Raw genomic sequence first — 20375 nt, forward strand, 5'->3', positions numbered from 1 at the left:
TAATGTAACTCCATTCCTTATCCATTGCTCAATTAATCAGCATCCATAATTAAACCTTGAGAGTGGGGGTTTGCATGAAGATCTCCAAGAAAAGCTCTGCAACATCCTCCTGCAGTATGGATGGGTCCTGCACCACCTCCCAGGGCAGGCTGGCTGCTGGAGAAGGAGCAGGTTCACCCCTTATTTCTGATTTCATGCACTCAGTGGTCTTGGCTCCTTTGGCATGTTTCAGGCTGTACCTCTTCTTTTCGGTCTTTTCACTCCCATTCCACTTTGCACAGGGCTGCTGAAGCCCAGCACAAAAGGGAGCATTATCTGCAACACGTGCAGAGAAAACCCGTTTCTCCTTATCCCCACCAGCACCAACTAATCATTTTCCTCCCACTTGTTTTTCCTCGGAGCCTGCGGGGTGAGGCGGGGGAGAGGCAGGGAGCCATCCCTGCATTTTCAAAGCGCTGGTGCTATTCCTGCCATCCAACTAATGTGGATGTGACGGGAATGAGAATCACAGAGCTCTGTCCTCACGAAGTGCTTTGTAAATGAATCGCTTTGATCTCAGGCGGATTTCCCTGTGCTATTTTTAGATGTAGTGAGGATAACCGAGGGCTGTCGATTCTAATGCAGACAGAAAGCAGTTTCAGATGCAGTTTTCCTCCTGGGGCAGAAGAGAAGAGCAGAAGGAGGAAAACAAGGCAATCTCCACCAGCATTTCTAAATCTTCTGGAGCAGACAGAGATAGGTCGCTAAGCCCCTGAGGCTAGAGAGGGATGTTCCCCAAATACAAAATTCACTAGATAGCTGGTGATTCTCCTTGCTGCTTTTTGTATAACTCACCACTCTGCTAGAGTCCAGATTCGGGACCTGTGATGAAATTAATCTTTGCAGCGTTGTGGATAGAGATGGCTAATTGCTAACCTTTGATTTAAAAATAATTGAAAAATCTCTTACTTTCCCTGCTTAAAAGACATATGTGGAGATCTTAGATTGCTCAGTTTTGATCATGCCAATTCCTGCTTTTTGTTTCACCTTCAAAAATAATAAAAAAACTTTAACAAAGCAACAAAGAGATAAGCAAATCAAGCCTTTCTTCCATAGGGCAGGAGTGTGGTGTTTGTGAGCAGATTTGCGCTCAGGCTCCTAAGAAGAGCAAGAGTGAAAATATGTTTACAGGGAAAAAGGACTTCCGCGTGTTTTTTCCTTCTTCTTCTCTCATCTCCCGTTGCTGGGGAAACCGCCATATCCGCGGTGCTCAGAGTGGCTGACTCACCCAGCCCGGTCCTCCACCGCAGCATCGCGCCTTGAGCTACAGCACGGGAACAAAGGAAACAACAGACTTCAGCACTTCAGCGTGAAATACATAAAATTTCCTTTTCCAGTGCCTCCAGGACACGGCCGGTAACAGCTGGCTGTAAGTTGTCTCTGGAGGCTGTAGAAAAGGCATGGGAGAGGCTTTTAGTTGGTACCCCAGGGAAGAAGGAGGCAGAGCTACCTGGAGCGATGGGGGTTCCAAGCCCTGCAGCAGCTGGCAGACCTGCAGGAGGGCGAATCCACAGGGAATCCCAGGGATACAAACATTGCTGAAACTGTTGGAGAAAACCCCTATTGATTTCCATTGAGCTTACTAACTTTCTACTTTTCCATAAATATTCACAGGAACACTAATAAGCCCTCTTACCCTGCTCCCACATCTCTCTGCATCTTTTGGAGTGGAGCTCAGTTCTGCCCTGCTGTGAGCTCTGGGGGCTGTAATGGGTGTTGTTTATTTTCAATTGTTATGTCCATTATGCCTGTGGTTAAAGGATGGTTTTTCCATGGCCAAATGCAATGATCTGTTAGCACAAATCAGGACACTAATATACTTAAGCTTATAAATCCCAACAGCAAGGTCAGTCAAATACACTAAGAAGTCAGAAGCTTAAAAATAAGAAAATTAGGATCTACTTGGGTTTTGTAATGCATTTACTACAATTTTATTCAGTTTTTCTCCTTTGTTTGGAGAGCTAGAATTTTAGCTGCTACTTCAGTGCTTCTGGTTTTCATGCTTTCTTTTTATCCAGTGCCACAGTTTTGGGGAGGGGGGATCCAGGAAATGTGATCAGACTGCCGGAGAGCAGTGAACACAGCAGGACTGGCAGCAGCCAGAAATCAAGCTTAGCAGGGTGCCATTAGGCTGGTGTGTTTGGCTCCTGGTCTTGGCAAGCTTTGGGAAACTGAGCAATATCTGGAAATTTTCCCTGCTCAGGTTTCTGGGCAACCTGAGATTCACAGATGTTTCTAACATCTGCACCTGAGAGCAGAGCCCTGATGTTACAGTTGCCGAAGTTTGAGACAAACACTACCAACTGTTTACTTCCAGTTCTTTAAACACAACCTTAGCACCCTATCCCCTCTTTTTCCTTCTCAACACTGAAGTACAAACCAGTTTTTCAGACTGTTAACCTAACAGCTGAAAAAAAAGATTCTGATCTGGAAAAAGCTTCAAACTTGTTCTCTCTTCAGTTACTAGAGCCCACATGTGTGCAGCCAGATAGATCAGTAAAACATCCTTCCCTCCCTGCCCCACACTCCACACCTGAGCAATCTTTCCAATGCCTTTTTTAATACCTTTTTCCCTTGTCCTATCACTATCTGCCTGTGGTAAAAAGTTGCTCTCCCTCTTTTATATAACCTCCCTTTAAGTACTTTAAGGCTGCAATGGGGTCCTGCAGGGGTGTTGCATTTCACAGGTTTGATGTTGAAGGAGAGACACATTGGGAAGGACAGAAATCCGCCCACACAAGCAGAGCAAAAAATTTTACTCTTCAACTCTAAATTTTGCACCTGCAATATTAAATTGGATTTTTGCACCTGCAAGTTGAAAGCTTCTGTCTCTTTTCTGATTCTTGTCAAGTCCTGTTCAGGAAGCTGTGAGGGAGCTTGGGACAGGCACATCCCTGCAGCTCCTGGCAGCTCCAACAACCCCCCACCCACACAGTCCCACCCCTTACTCCTTCCTTCCAACACCTCACATCTCAGCCTCATTTTTAATGTGTCTGCAACAACATTCCACTGCTTGCTGTGCTTTGGAGAGCAGATTTTTTTCCTCCAGTTTCTTGGCAAGGTGCATTAGCTGCACTGAGACACATGTGAGCTGCTGTTCTGGGGCCAGAGCCCCTGCCTGAGCAAGAGCCTTTTGCCATAGCTCAGCATCATCTGCAACACACCGTGAAGTGACCGGGTGCAGCAAGAGAGATGTCAGAAGTCAGGGCAAGAGAAGGGTGGTTTTAGCTCAAATAATGAAGCAGCATTTAAAGCTTAGTCATAAGCCAATGCTTGGTTTTCACAACAGAAGTTTGGATTTAGAGGGTGGACTGTCTCCTGAATCCTAAAACCCATTTCCTGGTGAATTCTTAATTCTGCAAGTAGGTCACGCCTGCTGTCTCCCTTTGGGAATGGTGGAGACTTGACAGGTTTAAATAATAACTCTTATCTCTTCTTTCTTTGATGTTAGATGTCACTAAGTTGTTCCCTGCCATCCGCTTTTCATTTCTTCTCTTCAATTCCTGCAAAACTCTGCTGAACACACAAGTTAATGAAGGATAAGATATTTCTAGGTCCCACCAATTTTTGTAGCACATGGTCTCTCCCCCACCCCCAGCATGACCCATCGCAGTGGCCTGGCATGGGAGACAGGCTGGAAGAACAATGATGTCCTGTGAAGTTGTGGGCATCCAAAGCTTGTCTTTAAGCTACAGTTTCAGTGCAAAATGGCCAAACTTGACAACTCTCTGCCTATCAAAGAAGCCACAGTCTACAGGGCATGGCCAGGTGTTGGGCAAGAGCATCTCTGCAGAGTGTGGAGGCCACATCCAACTGCTGGACACAGAGGCATTGGCACTTCCAGTTCCACCACAATGTAAGTACAATGTCTTACTCTTGTATTTTACCTGTATGCATCCCACTGAGTCTCTGTCACAGAGGTTTCAGCTTCCACAAGGAGCCTTTTAAAGACCTTGCCCTAATTATGGAGTAATTCCAGTGACATTTTAAATTATGGGTGAGTTTTACATAATTCTTTTGATACGTGTTGTTATGACATGTAAAATTTTATCTTTGCCAGATGCAGTGAATTATGTAAGATCTTTGTTTTGCATTTGTCAGGATAATTTGAACCACTGCACATTTAACAAATGCACTTTCAAAGGACCCCATCCCCTGATGCAACTGCGATAGCACACATAAGCTTCATAAACTTTATTAAATTTCTATTAAATTATATAAGCTAACAGACAAGTTTATATGACAGTGTTCAAACTCCAAAGTCAAGTGTGCGAGAAGCAGGAAAAGCCTTATCCTGAAATGCAGTGTCTTTCCTGGGCTTCCAGGGATGGCTCATTATATGATCAAATGCTGTTTTTTTCCAAGGCAGCCCTACCTCCGTGGAGGAGCAGCCTGTCTGATGCAAATCAGTGGGCAGCAATTCAAGAATCTGTTTTCTTCCCATCATCCAGTGTGTGGCCCCAGCCCTTGTTTACTGCATTCTGTTCAGCCTTGCTGCAAAGATGAAATACTCTTTCCACTTGTTTGGTTTTTTTTCTGTGACACTCATTACTCTTGTCATGTTTGTTTATTCCACATGCAAACTATTAATTAATTTGTCTCTGTGAAGCCCAGTAAGGCAGGGGAGAAACATTATCCCTTTATAGATAAGGAACAGAAGCACAGAAAGATTCAGTCAGGAATGTCAATTAATTTGGGTGTTCAACTTAAGATACTCAAGAGCTGATATATCTGTGCATTTATCATTTATTTGCTTGCTTTAGTGCCAGTGTGTCGTTGGGCACCGCCAGGGCAGGACTGCAGTGGGCAGCTGGACTGCCTGGTCACAGCAGAGGCCCAAAGCACTTCCCAGGGTACAAGACCAGAAACAGCAGCCAGATGGAGGTGAATGGAGAAAGATCATAGAATCCTGGAATGGTTTATCTTGGAAGGGGCCTTAAAGATCATCTAGTTCCACTCTCTGCCATGAGCAAGGACACCTTCCACTGGACCAGGTTGCTCGCAATCCCATCCAACCTGGCCTTGAACCCTTCCAGGGATGGAGCATCCACGACTTTTTTGGTAAGGATGGCGGGATAAATGCAATGTCTTCTTGATCAGGCACGCAAGGGGAATTTTAAAGAAAGGGGCTGAAGGAAAACAGTGATGTGGCTTTATGGGGACTTCTGACAACCCTTTTAGTGAAAAAATTTTTCCTAATATCCAATCTAAATGTCCCCTGGTGCAACTTTAAGCCATTTCCTCTTGTCCCGTCACTTGTTACATGGGAGGAGAGACCTCTTTTCAGGTAGTTGTAGAGATCTCCTGCAGCCTGGTTGAAAGAGCAGCAATTCACCCATCTCCCCTCACTTGGACTGCAGCAAGGACTTTTATCAGGCAGGAAAGCACAGGTAGCCACAGGAGCCCAGCTGCAGGGTCCATGTTGAGCTCACCAGACTCTTTGGCTTCCTTTAGACTATAATTTGCCAGCTCCCAGCCCATAAACGAGAGACCTGAGAATGACTCTGGAAACTTTCACCTGTCAAAATTCCAAGAGTATTTATATAATTTAATCGATAAATTGCATTGATGTATTTGCACTAAGTAACTCCTTGAGATCTGGATAATAGATAAGGGTGTCCATGGGGCTGTATAAACACATCATAAATAAATGTAGCTTGCAAATCAATTGCCAGATATGATGATTGATCTCCTTGTAGTAAAATAATGTGATGTCTGCCCATTATGGATTTTTTAAAAAAATCTGACCTAAGAGGTTTCAGAGTAATTTATTTGAGGAAGGTTGCCCTTTAAGCCAGATCCTACACTTTTTAAAAGGTCATGGGGTTTAAATATCATGGTTACTTACAGAGCATGGCTCCCTAAGTGGTCTGACAGCTTCTTCATCAGAATATGTTAAGGTCCTGGTCAAATAAGCGCCTGGCCATTGAGGCTGAAGGCTGGATTCTTTCAGGGAATTTCACTTTACCATCCTCTTTGGCTGCTGGTGATGAATGCATGAAGAACTGTAAAGGTTATCCCAAACACCTGGGTACATTAACACATGTGAAGAAGAGCACATTTTCCTTCATCAATTCACTGGCTGGGTCATTTTCTGACATCAGTGAGAGAGCTGGGAACAGTATAATGTGTTGTTTTACTGCACTGCATTTCATGCTAGCTTTGTGCAGGCAGGAGACAAATCTTTCTGATTGAGATACCTGTAATCCCAGGTATAGTGAGCCCCTTTTTCAGGCAGCTGAGCCAGATTAGACTGTGGCCATCAGATCCATTACTCAACCTCAGGGCTCCCAAGCTGTGCACAGTTGAGCTGACTTCCAGTGTTGTTCATCCCCTGATGCATTATTATATAGGAAGGAGAAAATCCTTATTCTAATTAATTATTCTAATTGATTAACCTGTTCATCAGGTTCTCAAAGAAAGGCCAAATTTCCTTGTCTCTTTATCTTCTTCAGCCCCTCTGAGCACATGCAGTGCAGCAAGTCAGGGCCACATGGTCCAGATGTCTCTCTGTAATCTGCAGTTCCACTGTTCCACATGGTTTTTTAGATTTTACTTTTAATAGGAAAAAGGGCTTTAAAAGTAATCCATGTGCAATTGTTTTTCACGCCTAAAATGTTTTGCCTTTGCCTTTTTTACTCATGCTCTCTTTTTCATGCACTTTTAGGCATGCATCACTTTATTTTATCGCACAGCATTCACTTTTAAGAAGGGCAGATAGTACTTGAGCAATTTGGATTAGGATGTTTTTGTTCTAAGAGAATTTATAGGACACTGGAATGTACATATTTGCTGCTAAAGTCTTAGTTGATTCTGCAGATAAATTCACAGTGATAGCCTGAAGTCCGCTTGGGCAAGATGAGGTATTTGGCAGGGCACTGTTATCCAATGCATACGTGAACTAACAAAGCCATCTGATTACAAATTCAGCTTACAAATCCATCTTACAAATCCATCTTACAAATCCATCTTACAAATCCATGGTTTCCTTCTTGTTATAAAGAAATTACATGGATTTATCCCACGGTTTGGACAATAAATAAAACTGGTTAAAGCCACTGCTGCTCAGCCGCTCCCCTGTTTGTTCCAGGATGCAATATACTTGGGCTTGATGAGCTCATTCGTTTTGGTTGACCTTTCTGTAACTACAGTGATTTTTTCCTCTCAGACCCATTTTGCAGGAGGGCAAGGAGGTGACTTTTCCTGTGCTCTGGGCAATCACAGCAGAGATCAGCTTCGGTGGTTCAGAACTTGGTGGCTGGAACTTTTATTGGCATTTAATGAAGACTTTTGGTACAAGACAAATGCCCAGATCTGTAGGCAGCCCAACTTTCAAAAACTTCTTCACCACTTTTGAGTCATCATTAATGCCATCCCACTCAGTGGTTATTCCTAGGCCTACTCTCTCTTCCCAGCACTTTCTTGCACATGTACATTTAATTTCCTTTAACCCTTCTGGTGATTAACCTTTTCCCCACCTCTTTTCTCATCTTGCCTGGCAAGCTCCATCAAGCTCCAGCTCTGTAGTCTTTGTCAGCTGCTTAAACCCTTCTGCATTTCCACGGCAGTCTTCAAATACTTGAGATCTTTGTGCAGCTTTTTGTGAAGTTTTAGCAGCTGTCTCCTCTCCCTGTTGCTGTGGCTGAGGGACTGGAGTCTGCTTTCTTCTTTTATGCCCTTGCTGAGCAATTCTTCACTGTTGCACTTCACCCTGACTGATCAGAATCTTTCCCACTGCAAACTTTGATAAAGAAGTAAAAGGGTTGTTCCCTTCCTGCTCACAAGATGGGTCAGCCAGTAACAAGGGGAAGGCTGGCCTGTGAAAGTGCTTGCATGAAAAAGACTAGTAGGGTTTTCATCTCCTAAACATTTTCCAGTTTACTGCCTTGGCAAGGTGGATTGGTGTGTGCTCCAACCTCACTTCACACCACAAGGTGTTCCTTGAGCTTCCTGGTGCTGGCCCCATTCTCACCAGTTCAGGCTGCTTGCCAGGGGACTCTAATATGACAATCATAAACTGATATATATAGATCTATCTATCTCTCTATCTATCTGTATGTATGCATGTATTTATATATGTGTCTCTATGTGTGTTTATATTTTTCCTGCATATTTGTGTGTGTGTATGGTAATACATTTCAATGTGCTTGTGTGAAGACATTTTCCTCCTCAGCAGAATTTAAACCCTGAGTGGTCTGCTGTCTGTCTGATGGAAGAATTCTGCCTTTGTTTCTGTTGAAAATGACAATGATTTAGAGCTGGCTCAGTAACCTGTCACGGAGGGATGTGCTCTGCTGTGGGTGAGCAGCTGCCAAAGCTCTGCTGGAGCCAGATGTGTAACTGGGGAGGCACAGTCCCCTGCTCTGCAAAGTGCATATTGTGAGGGGCCACACTGAGAAGGACTCTCAGCAAGTGACCTCCTGTGGGGAAACACCAGTGAGACGCTGGCTTTGCCTGGTAGCAGGGATGCCACAGACCTGCCGTGGGAGACTCACACATGCCCAGCCTCCATATTGTGCATCTGGAATGTTGATTAAGTTTGCATAAAAGGAAACAAGGACTAAGGATTAGTGACCAGGAAGACAAGATCTGTGATGTGTCCGTAGGCTGAGCCTTGGGGATCATCCAAGCAGAAGAGGACACTAGCTGGTAAGAGCAACATCCATATTTCTGACTGCATTATGATTTCCTTTGCTCTTTGTTTTTCTCAGTCTACCCTGAGTAAGTGATTATAAGACCCACTGATTGAAACTCCCTAGTTAATCTTATTATATTATCTAATGCAAAACCTTTGTGGTTAATGCAAAGTAATATTTTCACCAACTCTGAAGCAGATGAATTACCAAATGTTGCCACTACTTCCAAAGGCAGTAATTGTTCTTTTAAATTAAGAAAGTAAAAGAAAAACACCCCTTTAAAAAACAACAAAAGTTCTGTGTTTGTTTAACAAGAAAAGAAGTTTAATTTTTAAAGATTGCTTTATATTATTAACTCAATTATCAGAAGAGATGGTTGGATGAGCAGACAATTAAGAGAAGGAGAAGCTCAGAAAGAAAAGTTCATGAGTACATTAGAAAGACAATGGAGGAAAGTAAAACTATTTCAAGTACCATTTGAAGGAAATCATTTGAGAAGGAAATAGGATTAATTAAGTTTTGAACCAGTTAATTTTGTTATCTAAAAATATTTCATAGATTAACACTGTTACTTATGCATGAGGTAATGTCTGAGGTCCTTCAGCAGTAGAGTGAATTGCTGGTGTAGATAAAGGAACTTCAAACCAGCATGGGACTCCAGACTTACCAGTCCTTGGTGTATTCTGCAACTGAGATTAGGATCAGGCCTTGAGACATCTGCAACAGAGGAATTTGAACTGTGTCTCGTTTTGCTGTACTGTCATGGGTCAGGGTGTGAGCTCAGTCCTGCTAAACTCAGTGAATGGCAGTAGTTTTGTTGTGTTTCATGTAAAATGTGCCCCACTCTCTGACCCTTAGGCTCCATCCTCTCCTTCACCTCCCTTTATTGACCTTGTCCTTTTCATCATAAAGGAAGTGAAACTTTTACTTCATTGCTCTAAAAAATCTTTGGTAGAGCATTAGAGTGATCTGGAAGAACATGGGGTAAAGCCACTGTCACCAGAAACCCCCCTGAACAGGAGTAATTCTCCTTCTGACATTTTATCCCTATAATCCCTTCCCTAGTGCACACAGCACTGGGGATGCTCCAAGTGTCCTTTGCAGGGTTTCTGAGGACAACACTAATTCATGTAAACTCTTTTAACCCCCTTCTTTTCCCTGTTCCTTTTGAGAGGGTGTCTGAAAACTTCTTTCTTCCCCAGATGTGTCTCCCTGAAGTTCTGTTTGTAGGGCTGATCCCTGAGCTCACAAAAAAGATAGTTTTCACTGAAAAAGATAGTTTTCACTGACTTTGCCTCAGACCTCAATAGGTTTTCCCTCAAGTTAGATATAATATTGTTTGAAAACACTAAAAGAGCTCTGAGTTCTTGCTTGTATGAAACTTACCTGCTGCAAAGGTTTGGACAATGGAGTCTCTACCCTCACTCCAAGTGCTGGGCCCTGCTTTGCATAACCAGGTCCAACAACTGAGTTACAGCAATATGCAAAGGCAGGGTGAAAGAATGATCTGCTCACCCCACTGCTATAGGGGCTTTTGTTTATGTCTTAGATTTCTTTAAGGTGTGGGTGAAGAATCATGACAAATTACTTTTCAGAGCTTTGCAGTCTATTCACTAATTAATTACTTTTAACAGGTGCCAGCCATGGTCCTCCCAGTGCTGCTGCTGCCACGGCCGTTCAGCCACAAGAAACAGCATTTCACTGTCAGTGCCTGAGCAGTTCTTTTCTCTGCAGAGCCCCCAATATCACCCCAGGCTCCCCTGGGAGCCTGCTTTGAGCTATCTCCACACAGGAGCAAAGACAGAGTGTAAAAGAGCTGCCAGTCTGCTGTGTGTTCCCCAAAGAATGCCATCGACAGCTCAGATCAGCATCTCATCACATCTACCAGCTCTATGCATAACAAATGCCAGGACAGGGAGAACTCTTCCTCCAAATACAGATGTGATGGCCCTTGGTGGTGGGTGGTGTTCTGACCATGTCCTTGGCAAGAGGACAAGCTGAGAAAATGAGTGTGACAGACAACGTGCGATGCTGAGAAACCCACGGGACATGAAAGCATTCATCCTGCCCCTCCAGTTGTTGAATTTAGGTGAGACATGCCAAACATATCTGGGGAAAAAGTTAAACCTACGAGTGCTTGAAAGTAATTTTCCATATGTGGTATTTAAGAATCTTAAATTTCAAATCATTAATAATGATCTTTGAAGGGAACCCTATAAACCGTCTTCTAGTTCCTGATGAAATGGAATAATTTATTACATCAATTTCTCTGATTAATGTAAAACATGTTTCAAATTTGGGGTTTCCTTTAATATTTAAACTTCCCCTTGAGAGGAGCTGCCTAAGGTGACTGCCCCCCAAACTGACGTGGCATGTCCTCAAAGCAAGGTAAGCTCTGCTACTGGAGCCAATCAGCAATAAAAGCCACTGTACAGCAGAAAACCCAGCTTGTTTCAGGAGGCATGAACCAAAAGGCATGAACCAGGAAAGGGCAGGGCCCCACAGCTCACTCATGCCAGGGAAGAGAGTTTCTTAAAAATTTACTTGGTGAATGGGGAATTTTATGTTCTCAAGAACATCACCCTTCCAAAGGAGCTGAAAAAAAGGCCAAAGCTGGTGTTGTTCAGGTTAAATTGCATGGCAGGTCTTTTCTCTAAGAAATCAAATTATTTTAAATAGGCTTTCTACCATACTCATATGTCATTTTTGCAGAGGCAAAGTCGGACAAAACCATGGAAACTAAGCTCCAACATTTAGAGTAGCCATTCCCTGAGCTGGTAAAATGCATCACACTTCCTGTGTGCTTCATGGACCACGTCAAGCACACAGAAAACTGAAGGATCCATCTGTGTTGGTCTTGGCTTGACCACTCAAGTTGCCCCTCTCTGGTTCAGGAAGACAGAGGAAAAATACAATGTCAGAAGGGTCTATATCCCAGGAAATGCTAAGTGATGGTGTAGTGCACTGTAGAGCCCTTAAACATCTGCAGTGATAAAAAAATTAGAGCCAAGACAAGAGGGAGTCTGTTTTAGAGAGAATCATTTATTAGAAGATAGGAGGTTGTTACGTACAGATTCTGTTCTGCAAAAGTGTCCTGGTCAAGGATATGTCAGGGAGACATTTAAACCCATTAGAGCTGGCTCTGGTCTCCACACAGAGATACTCAAGACACAGCAGAGCTCTGCCAGACCTGGCTCTCATGCTGGTGCTCAGCTGGGGAGAGGCCTGGCGTACCACAGCATCCCTGAGCTCATTACACCGTCTTTATCCCACTGGAAAACCTGGCCTGTGGGCTGGAAACCAGTGGTGGGGACACCAGACGGTGCTGCAGAAGGGGCACTGTTCTTCCCTGGGCTAACTTGGAGATATTTTCCCGAAGTAGGGAATTGTCTTCCATCGTGCCAGCGATGAACATGGCTGAGCAAGTGGCTACGGAGGTACAACCATGCTATGAGGTAGCATGAGGTAAATTAAAAGGAAAAAAGAAAGATAGAGAGAAGAGCTCTTCCCACCCTCTCTCACCCCAAAACCAGGCCAAGCAGCAGTGCCTGAGCCCCCTGCAGAGACCTCCAAGAAAGCAGCTCTGACAGGTGGATCACAAAAAAGAAGCAATTTTGTCTCATAATAGTTATGCTCCTAGCAGTATTCCTCCCAATTTCATGGGTGACCTGTTTTCTTTTGGGTTGGCAGGTAGCATTTGTCAGCCTCTCATAATGTCTCTGCACAGCCCCTTTGGAGGCTCAGCACTTTGCCAAGTGAAGCCCAGGTGCATCAGAAAGCTGCTGTGATGGATTTACACCTCCTGAGCCAACTCCAGGCCCAAGGTGTGCTGCTTGGATTGTGGGCAGCACTGCTGGAGAGGCAGGGCCAAGTGAAATGACAGGTGAAAAGCATTAGTCACCAGCTTGGCGATACCAGAAGGGCCTGAGACCATCTTCTGCTGATGGTCAGTGGCTCACAGACAGCTTAGGGCTTGGATTCATACCAGCCCTGGGGCTTTCCCTTATTCCAGGTGTGCATCTCACTGCACTCTGCTGTTGTACCTGTGGTAGAGCAAAGCAGGTTTACTAGTGAGTATAATTTTTCTTTTGTTAGATAACCATCCAAATGGATGTCTTCCCAACATCTAGCAGGTTTTTTAAAGGAAAGTATTATCCAGAAGACATCTGTGTAACTTTTTACTTTATGGGTGCTAAAAGATAAATATATATTTTGGAGTCTGACTCCTTAACCTGGTACTCTGATGAAGCCACATTCTTTTCTTGTCTTAACTTTACTGGGCTAGAAGGTCACCTTCACTCACTGCCTATAAAGTCACATTTAACTCTGATTTTCCTTATTAAATCCTAGTTTTGGCTCCAGAGAGTACATGTAAAGCCCTGGGTATAATCCCCCACTTTCCTCATAAAGTACATGAGCTTTTGTCTACTATCAGGACTCTATCAAGATTATTGTGCTTTCAGTCCTCAATAACCTGAGGGAAAAACTACTGTTGGAACAGGTTTGAAAGAAATTTAATATAATTGTCAGAAACATCTGTTTATGGCTCATCTGTCACCACATCTCTCTCATCTGTCACCACATCTCTCTTCTCATCTCCATCCAAGAGTGGCCTTTGTTAGCTTGGTATATTAGAGAGCTTTGGAACTAGAGATTTGGCAGTGAATGCTCACAGCTGACACCAATGTCAGTACAAAAGATGGGTCAGACTGCAGACCTCAGAAGGGATGATTTGTGGGACCAACATTTTCCTTTCACTTCAGATGACCTTCAGGGTTGGAAGTACTTGGAATGGAGAATAACAGGAAGACTGCAGCTATAAAGTAAAGCAGCAGAGCTCCAGTTATATTTAGGATAGTAAACACTCAGCACTGAACTAGCTTTGCTACAGATATGCCTGTTTTTAAATCAGGTTTTATGTTCCTAAGGCACTCAGATTCCTTTTTTGGAACATGTAACCCAATAAATTTGATTTTAAGGGGTGGGAGAGTTAAATGTTTCCCAAGGGCATCCCATACTTAAAGAAACAGATGCTCCAGACCCACTGAGTTATCAAAATCTCTGGAGCAATCATGACCACAACTTCAATTTTTAAGATTTTCTATGGCACTAGTTGTGCTCCCACTTTCTTCACCCTATGGAAAGGGGCAATCTGGGGCCCCCTGGGCCCTCTGAAGGTCAACAGGTGGTATTTGGGGACAGCAACACCCTGCTCCAACATGGGAGCTCAGTAGGCCAGAGCTCTTTACCTCTCTACTATTTGCCACAAAATGATGAATCTGGGGGTTTGATCTGAAACATAATCTCCTTCCCTCCTCTCTCAGCCCTAACCTTAAAAAAATGCCAAGCACTGACCCAGCTGGTTTAGTTTCAGACTAACATTTCTGGTTCTTCAGCCACCCATGATGAAAACTTGTCCCTACTAGGACTTCTTGAAAAACCTTGGTGAGTGAAGCCCACCTGTCAGAGCTGCCTTCATGTTGTAGATGAGAAAAGTTTTCATGGATGTTTTTGGAGAGAAAAGGCAGGAGAGAGGGATGTTTTCTCTCCGGAGCACGTGCACAAAGGCAGAAGGTATGGGAGCTTTTTTCCCTCGAGACCAGCTAAAGCTGGCTGATAAATGTACCTGCAGTGATGCACAGCAAACACTGGGCATCATCCAGGTGCCACCAGGCACAAGCAGGACTGGACTTCCCGGATCTCTTTGGGGCCTCCGTGCTGGGGGCTCCGAGGAGGTTTGCTGCGAGGTAGCGCTACGTGGCTGCACTATGGGAAGTCTAACAGGGAGGGCAGACACGGAGAGGCTGGAAAAGCTCAAAGCAGAGAAGTGCAATTCACTGGGGCTCCAGCAGCACACGGCAGAGGGGTCGTCACCAAGACTCTGTGGCACTTAATCGTCACTGTGTTTTGAGTATCTCAACTGGGCACACAAGACCAGTTCTAAAAATATCCAAAAGAAAGAACACGTTCTAATTTGTATAGTGTATGGCATTACAGGGGAATGACCCATCACACAGAAAGATTTTGAACATTAATTACAGTATCTTTTATAACTTTTTAATTTAATTGCCAACCCTTTTCCCTTTAAATTAATCATGGATGTACAGCATTTAATCAAATAAGCTTTTTAAAAAAGTACATCTTAATATAAATAGTTTATTCAGTGCATGGTTGTGTATACAACAAATAATAAACAACTCTTTTGTACCAGGCAGAGAGCTGCCTGTACAGAACTAATTCAGTTTTGGAGCACAGAATCCAACGATGATTAATGCACAAAATCTTACACATCATGCAACTCTATGCCAATATTCCAACTTTCTCCCATGCAACAGACATGATGACCTAAATGGAAACCTAACTACATTTTTTAAACAATTGTTTCCAATAGCATGTATAAGTATATGTTGTTTAGGGGTAACCTGTCCTAACGCTTCCTCCTACACAATATTCACGTGCCCGTTACAGTGAAAGGACTTTTACAAATAAGACGTTTCTTATAAAAAAATTAAGTCACCTTAATTCCACAGTTTCTGTCTTTAGAAAAGAAGCCACAACAATAGTTTAACATGACACACAAAATGGAATTAAGAGAAATCTACACTGGAGGATAATTTTATCCCTTTCTGTTAACTTCCACTTGGGATAACAAAACAATTCAATTCCTACAGACTGGGGTTAGCACAAGAACTTTACCAGAAACTACAAATCTATAAAAATTTATATTTCATTGTGTTTAAAACCACAAGAACACTGTTTGCTTGAGCCTGAGACACCAACTCTCAGTTCCAACCCTGATTTTTTAATTATTATTTTTTAAAGACATAGCTTTAAAGACCCATTGGAGTTCAGAAATCAAAAAGCACTATTCCAAATTAAAGGATACATTTTTTTTTATCAAGCCTTAGATATAAAACGGTAAGCCAAGGAAACAACAGAGTTTACATATTTGTTTTTTGTTTGCCCCTATAAAACATACAAGCATTAAAATTTCCTTTGAAGAGCAAAAGTGGTCTTTTTCTGAGTTGGAAAGCAAATTCTTATCAGCAGTGAATGCTGTGAAATGTTTTTGTTTCGGATTCCACAAAGCATAGGAGAGAGAGAGAAAGAGAGAAAGAAAAAGTGAGAGAGAGAAAGAGCTGGACATTTCTTCTCCGAGATTTATTCCGCAGTTATGTTTGCTGGCTATCCAACTGCCTTGTGATATGCACAAGCATATTCTACATAATTGGGGTATATCCTTTGACAACCAGTAGATCTAATGGCTGATAAACGAGTGACCTATGCAAGTTCAGTGGCTTGTCCTGGGCAATTGAATGTTTGGATGAAAGACTGCTAGTAAGAATTCAACTGCATCCAGAGGTAAGGTTCTGTTTAGAGAGCACTTGGCTTGCCTGAACCTGGCTACGTTGACTCATTTTGGCTCATGGATTTACCCCCATTTAGCACTCCTGAAACACTTCTGCTCTTTGTTGGGGTCCCACTTCCCGATCTTGAGAACTCTGTGAGATCGTGGAGAGAAGGTTCTTTGTACATTGCCACTGCAAAGCAAAAGAGAGGCAGCACATCAGCACATGTCATGGGCTACTCAGTCTGTGGGTGCAAAGTCCAGCTGTGAAATGTTGGGATTTTTCATTTGAAAATATGCAATATAATGAGAGAATAAAAAACCATGGCAAGTAGAACTCTCCACTTCAAACAGTCCCTGAGGGTCTCTGAGGTTGTCTTCAACAGACTGACATTTTAGAGAAGGGAAAAACCACAGCTCCTCCCTCCCTCCCTCTTCCAGTTAAACCACCCACCTACCAGCTGCAATTAGAAAATTCTACAAGATAGACCTAAGCTGATATAAATCAACATTTCCTTATTAATCATGAATTAGCACTGTTGGCAGCTGTGATTTAACCTGTTACCTGTATATGTAGCCTAAGCAGGTGAGCGTGAAAATGGATTTTGAATCTTTTGTTTCCTTTGTTTTCACACCCATTAGAAGTGAGGATCAACCTTGGCATCAGTTGCCTAGCACCTAGTCCTAAATGTAGACTGCCAGACTAGACCAGCATCCACCCAGGGTGATGTACCTTTGAAATATCCTCTCTGATTTCAAAAGAACGCTGCCTTAAAAGGCTACCTAAGAGCATAACCCAGAAATGGAAGGCTTCATTCCTCTTAGGGAAAGAGCATATGGAAGTTAGTTCTTCTGGAGAAAAGGAGGCACTTTTATACATCTCCCTCTTGGCATTGACCAAAGAGGGAGCCAAGACTGACCACAGGTCTGATTCAGATCCCTCAGTTAACTGGGATGACTGTATGTCCTGGTTTTTAATACCCAGTGGTATATGTAAGCCACATGCATTATTACCTTTAATGTCATATGCTGATGCCACATTAATTGCAGTTAAACAAGCACAGCACATCTGAGCTTTATCCCAGGCAAAACCAGACAAACAAGCTTTCTGTAACAGGAAGCACAAATTGACAAGCTATACAGCAAGTCATTAATGGCCTGTGAGCAGATGTTTGGGCCATTTCAGGCTGAGCCTTCATTACCTATAACAGGGACAGTGTTGACTTTGGGCACAAAGAAACCAGTAATGTTTTTGGTTACCAGTAACTGTATTTGGTTAAATTAGAGAAATGCTGAGGTAATGCAGAAAAACCTGAAAAAAGCAGCTCTGGTTAGATTAACAGCATGTTACAGAACATTATACTCCTGTTATATAAGTAGCCAGACCCTGCAAATACAAATACACAGCAATTAAACACCTCTAACACAGGTCAATGTCAGTTCAGACGGATGGAGTGAACCCAGGCAATTACCTTTTAATGGTTTTGGAAGGAAGTGTGCTGCAGGTTTATTTTTCTTCACGTGGTTTCCTTTCATTATTTCTCCTTCTTTGTTAAGACCCAAATACCAGCCCCGGCCAGACTGTTGCTGTCTGTAGATCATTGAAGAATATGTCACGTAGTAGTTTTCAAATACTGATTCTTTGAACTTGCATTCAGGTGTAAAATGTTCCTGTAAGGAAGTAACAGATGTGCTGAATCTCGCGTCAGTTAATGAGAAAGCATCCAATATCCATTGTTTTCCCAATAGTTAAAAGACATACCTCTCCAGCTATGAAACATGGGTCCTAAAAGTATTAAAAAATGAGTAACACAATTTGAAACCTGTGAAATGATGCTGTGAGCAGCTCTAAGGTCTTTTCGAATGATGAGTATAAAGTCTAAGTGAAGATTTATTGATCCATGGAGCTAATCAGTGTTGGGCAGATGTAGCCCTGATGTCAACCCCGTGGGACCAGCTGTGGTCAAGCCCCACGGGTGGGAAGTGAGGCCACGTAATACCTTTGTTAACTGCTGGTCTTGACTGTTTATCAGGAAAGTGAAATAAAAATTCAAAGCCAATATGCCATGAATAAATGGTTGTCTCTTACTAACCCAACAATATTAAATTAGCTCGTAGCAGCTGCCTTCTTGGTCTAATCTATGCTCTTTCTCTGCCCGGCGTATCATCCATGAAAGTCCAGCTGTCAGAGTCCCACTGCAGACATTAACCTCTGCTCCAGGACTTGCAGGTGGAAGCCTGCAGGATCGAGCCTTAGTCTTCATGTTGAAATGCCCTGCTTCTTTTTGGGAGATGGTATTGGGCTAATAGAGCAATAAACCAGGACAGAGCCTTTTTCTTCCTGCTGGTGGTGTGGCTGGCTTTCCCTGTGCAATGATCCTGACTGAACCAGTATCATTGCACTATTGCCCAAATTCAAAAAAAGATATAGACATGAAACACGGGTCTTAAAGGGATCTCAGACCAAACCACAAGTCTTGACAGCACCACTCAGCTGTTTCCTAAGGCTTCTGGGTGGTCCAGGTTTTTTAACATTACAAGTTCTGAGAACATCTCACTTATGGAGTCTAGAGGTTCATAAAATATGAAAGAGGAAGGGTTTGGTCTGGTGATGCAAATGTTAACATCACAGTCCTGCCTGTCATCACACCACAGAGCAGCCAGTTGTTTGCTGGTCTTCCCTTGTGAAGGCAGCCAGCTTCAGAGAACTGCCCTTATGCTACAGAGACGTGAAAGAAAGGAGGAAAAATTGTGCTTGTATAATGATTGTCATTTTGATTTTTAAATATTACAGGAAATTAAATGCCTCAGAAGCTTAAGATGTTTTTATCTAGTTCCTCAAATATTCTTATGTGAGAAAAAGACGGTATTAGAAAAAAAAAAAGAAACCCACCACTGTGTTTTTTCTGCACATCTTTTGCCATTTTGTCTTCTTCAGGAGAAAGAAAAAAGCTCTCATACTTTGACTGGCATTTGCTTCAACAAAGAATGTGAAGTAAGCAATTTTCTTCTCTTTTTCCTTCAAGCTAATTGGCTGTTATTTAGTTAATTGACAATTGGTTTCAATTGCTGTCAAATGGGGACAGCCACTGCATTTTTGTAAGATTTCTGCATAAAAGCCTTCCCTCGCTGTTGGTGCCCAGCACCAGCCACAGTAACAAAGACTATTGCAATTAGCAGCAAAATGGAAAAACTACAGTGCTCTCACTGGAAGACTGTGGTTTATGTACAGTAATTTGGAGCTGTTTTGGGTACAAAGGCCTGCTTGTACACAGCAGCAGAGGGTCAGATTGCAAACAGAACCACAACATTTACCCTGGCTCTCTTAGGAAGCAAGTTAACCTCGCTATGAGCAGCAGTTCACAGAGTCCCTTGGAACAGAGGGACAGAAAAAAAGGCACTAAAAGCTCCTTCACTCCTGTTTTCTCCCTTGGCCCTGGTGGAAGTGCTGTGCAGCTGAGTTTGCAGTTGAGCCCATATACAGCCAGACCAGTCCTCATGGTGCAGCCCAGTGTGCCAGATATCCTTGAGAGCATCACAGGCAAAATCCTCACCCTGAGACTCAGCAGGAACTACAAAGAGGTGGATTCTCATGACAAACAGCGGGGCACAGAAACAGACACATCTCTTTACTGTGCTCAGTTATCATGGTAAATTCCCTCCCAGTTTTTCTGGCACTAAAGCAAGACCACCTAATTTCTCTGACTGGCTTGGCACAGAATTGTGCCCCTTTCTCTTAAACGCTACCTGCTTAATTCCTTGGCCATGGCTGCAGCTTCAGAAAGGTGCTGCACGGAGGGAAAGGCATCCTTGCCAAATAAACAGCTCCCACAGAGCTCAAGTGCTCTGCCTGCTCCTGAATACTAAGCAGCTGCTCACCTTTTGCAAGAGTTTGTTCCCACCCGTCACTTGCCTTTAGTTTAATCCAACGTGTGTCTTTCCCACTCATTACAAAAAGAGCCAGGGAGGAGAACTGCAGAGTGAAGCTTTGAATAAGGAATGGTAGCATGGGGGCATTACAATTAAAAGGTACTTCTCTGAGCTTGGCAAGTCCACGTGCCAACTCAACTGGGTATGGACAGAACTTCTAAGAGCACATCAATTTGAAATACAGTGCAGAGCAGTAAGTGCAAATTGGCCATTATGTTATCTCTGCTGCAAATTCTTTATTAATATACTGAGGAAGAGCAAGCTAAAGGTGGGAGAGGGCTGACTGCCCCAATTAACACTTATCTTTTCCAGCTCATATAGTCAATCCTATGGAAAATTTATAAACACAAAGAAGTGTTTAAGGTCAGTTTTTTCCTTTCTCTCAGCTGTCACCTTTGTCCATTTTTGCAATGAAAATAATT

General features: G+C 43.0%; 1 protein-coding gene across 9 annotated transcripts in view; it reads right to left on the minus strand.

Moving 5' to 3' along the window:
- Nucleotides 1-11697: 11697 nt before the first annotated feature.
- Nucleotides 11698-20375, minus strand: part of FGF13 (fibroblast growth factor 13) — a 248636-nt gene continuing 239958 nt past the window's right edge. For all 9 annotated transcript variants that reach the window (XM_018070718.1, XM_018070714.2, XM_018070713.1 and 6 more), the window contains 2 exons: nucleotides 17496-17694; nucleotides 11698-16216 (listed from right to left, as the gene is read on the minus strand). In XM_018070718.1, coding sequence (XP_017926207.1) covers nucleotides 16080-16216; nucleotides 17496-17694 — 336 coding nt within the window. In that variant the 3' untranslated portion in view covers nucleotides 11698-16079. The remainder of the gene's footprint in view (nucleotides 16217-17495; nucleotides 17695-20375) is intronic.

The sequence above is a fragment of the Manacus vitellinus genome, unplaced genomic scaffold (genome assembly GCF_001715985.3).
Source record: "Manacus vitellinus isolate BGI_N305 unplaced genomic scaffold, ASM171598v3 scaffold_19_pilon, whole genome shotgun sequence".
Taxonomy (NCBI): Eukaryota; Metazoa; Chordata; class Aves; order Passeriformes; family Pipridae; genus Manacus; species Manacus vitellinus.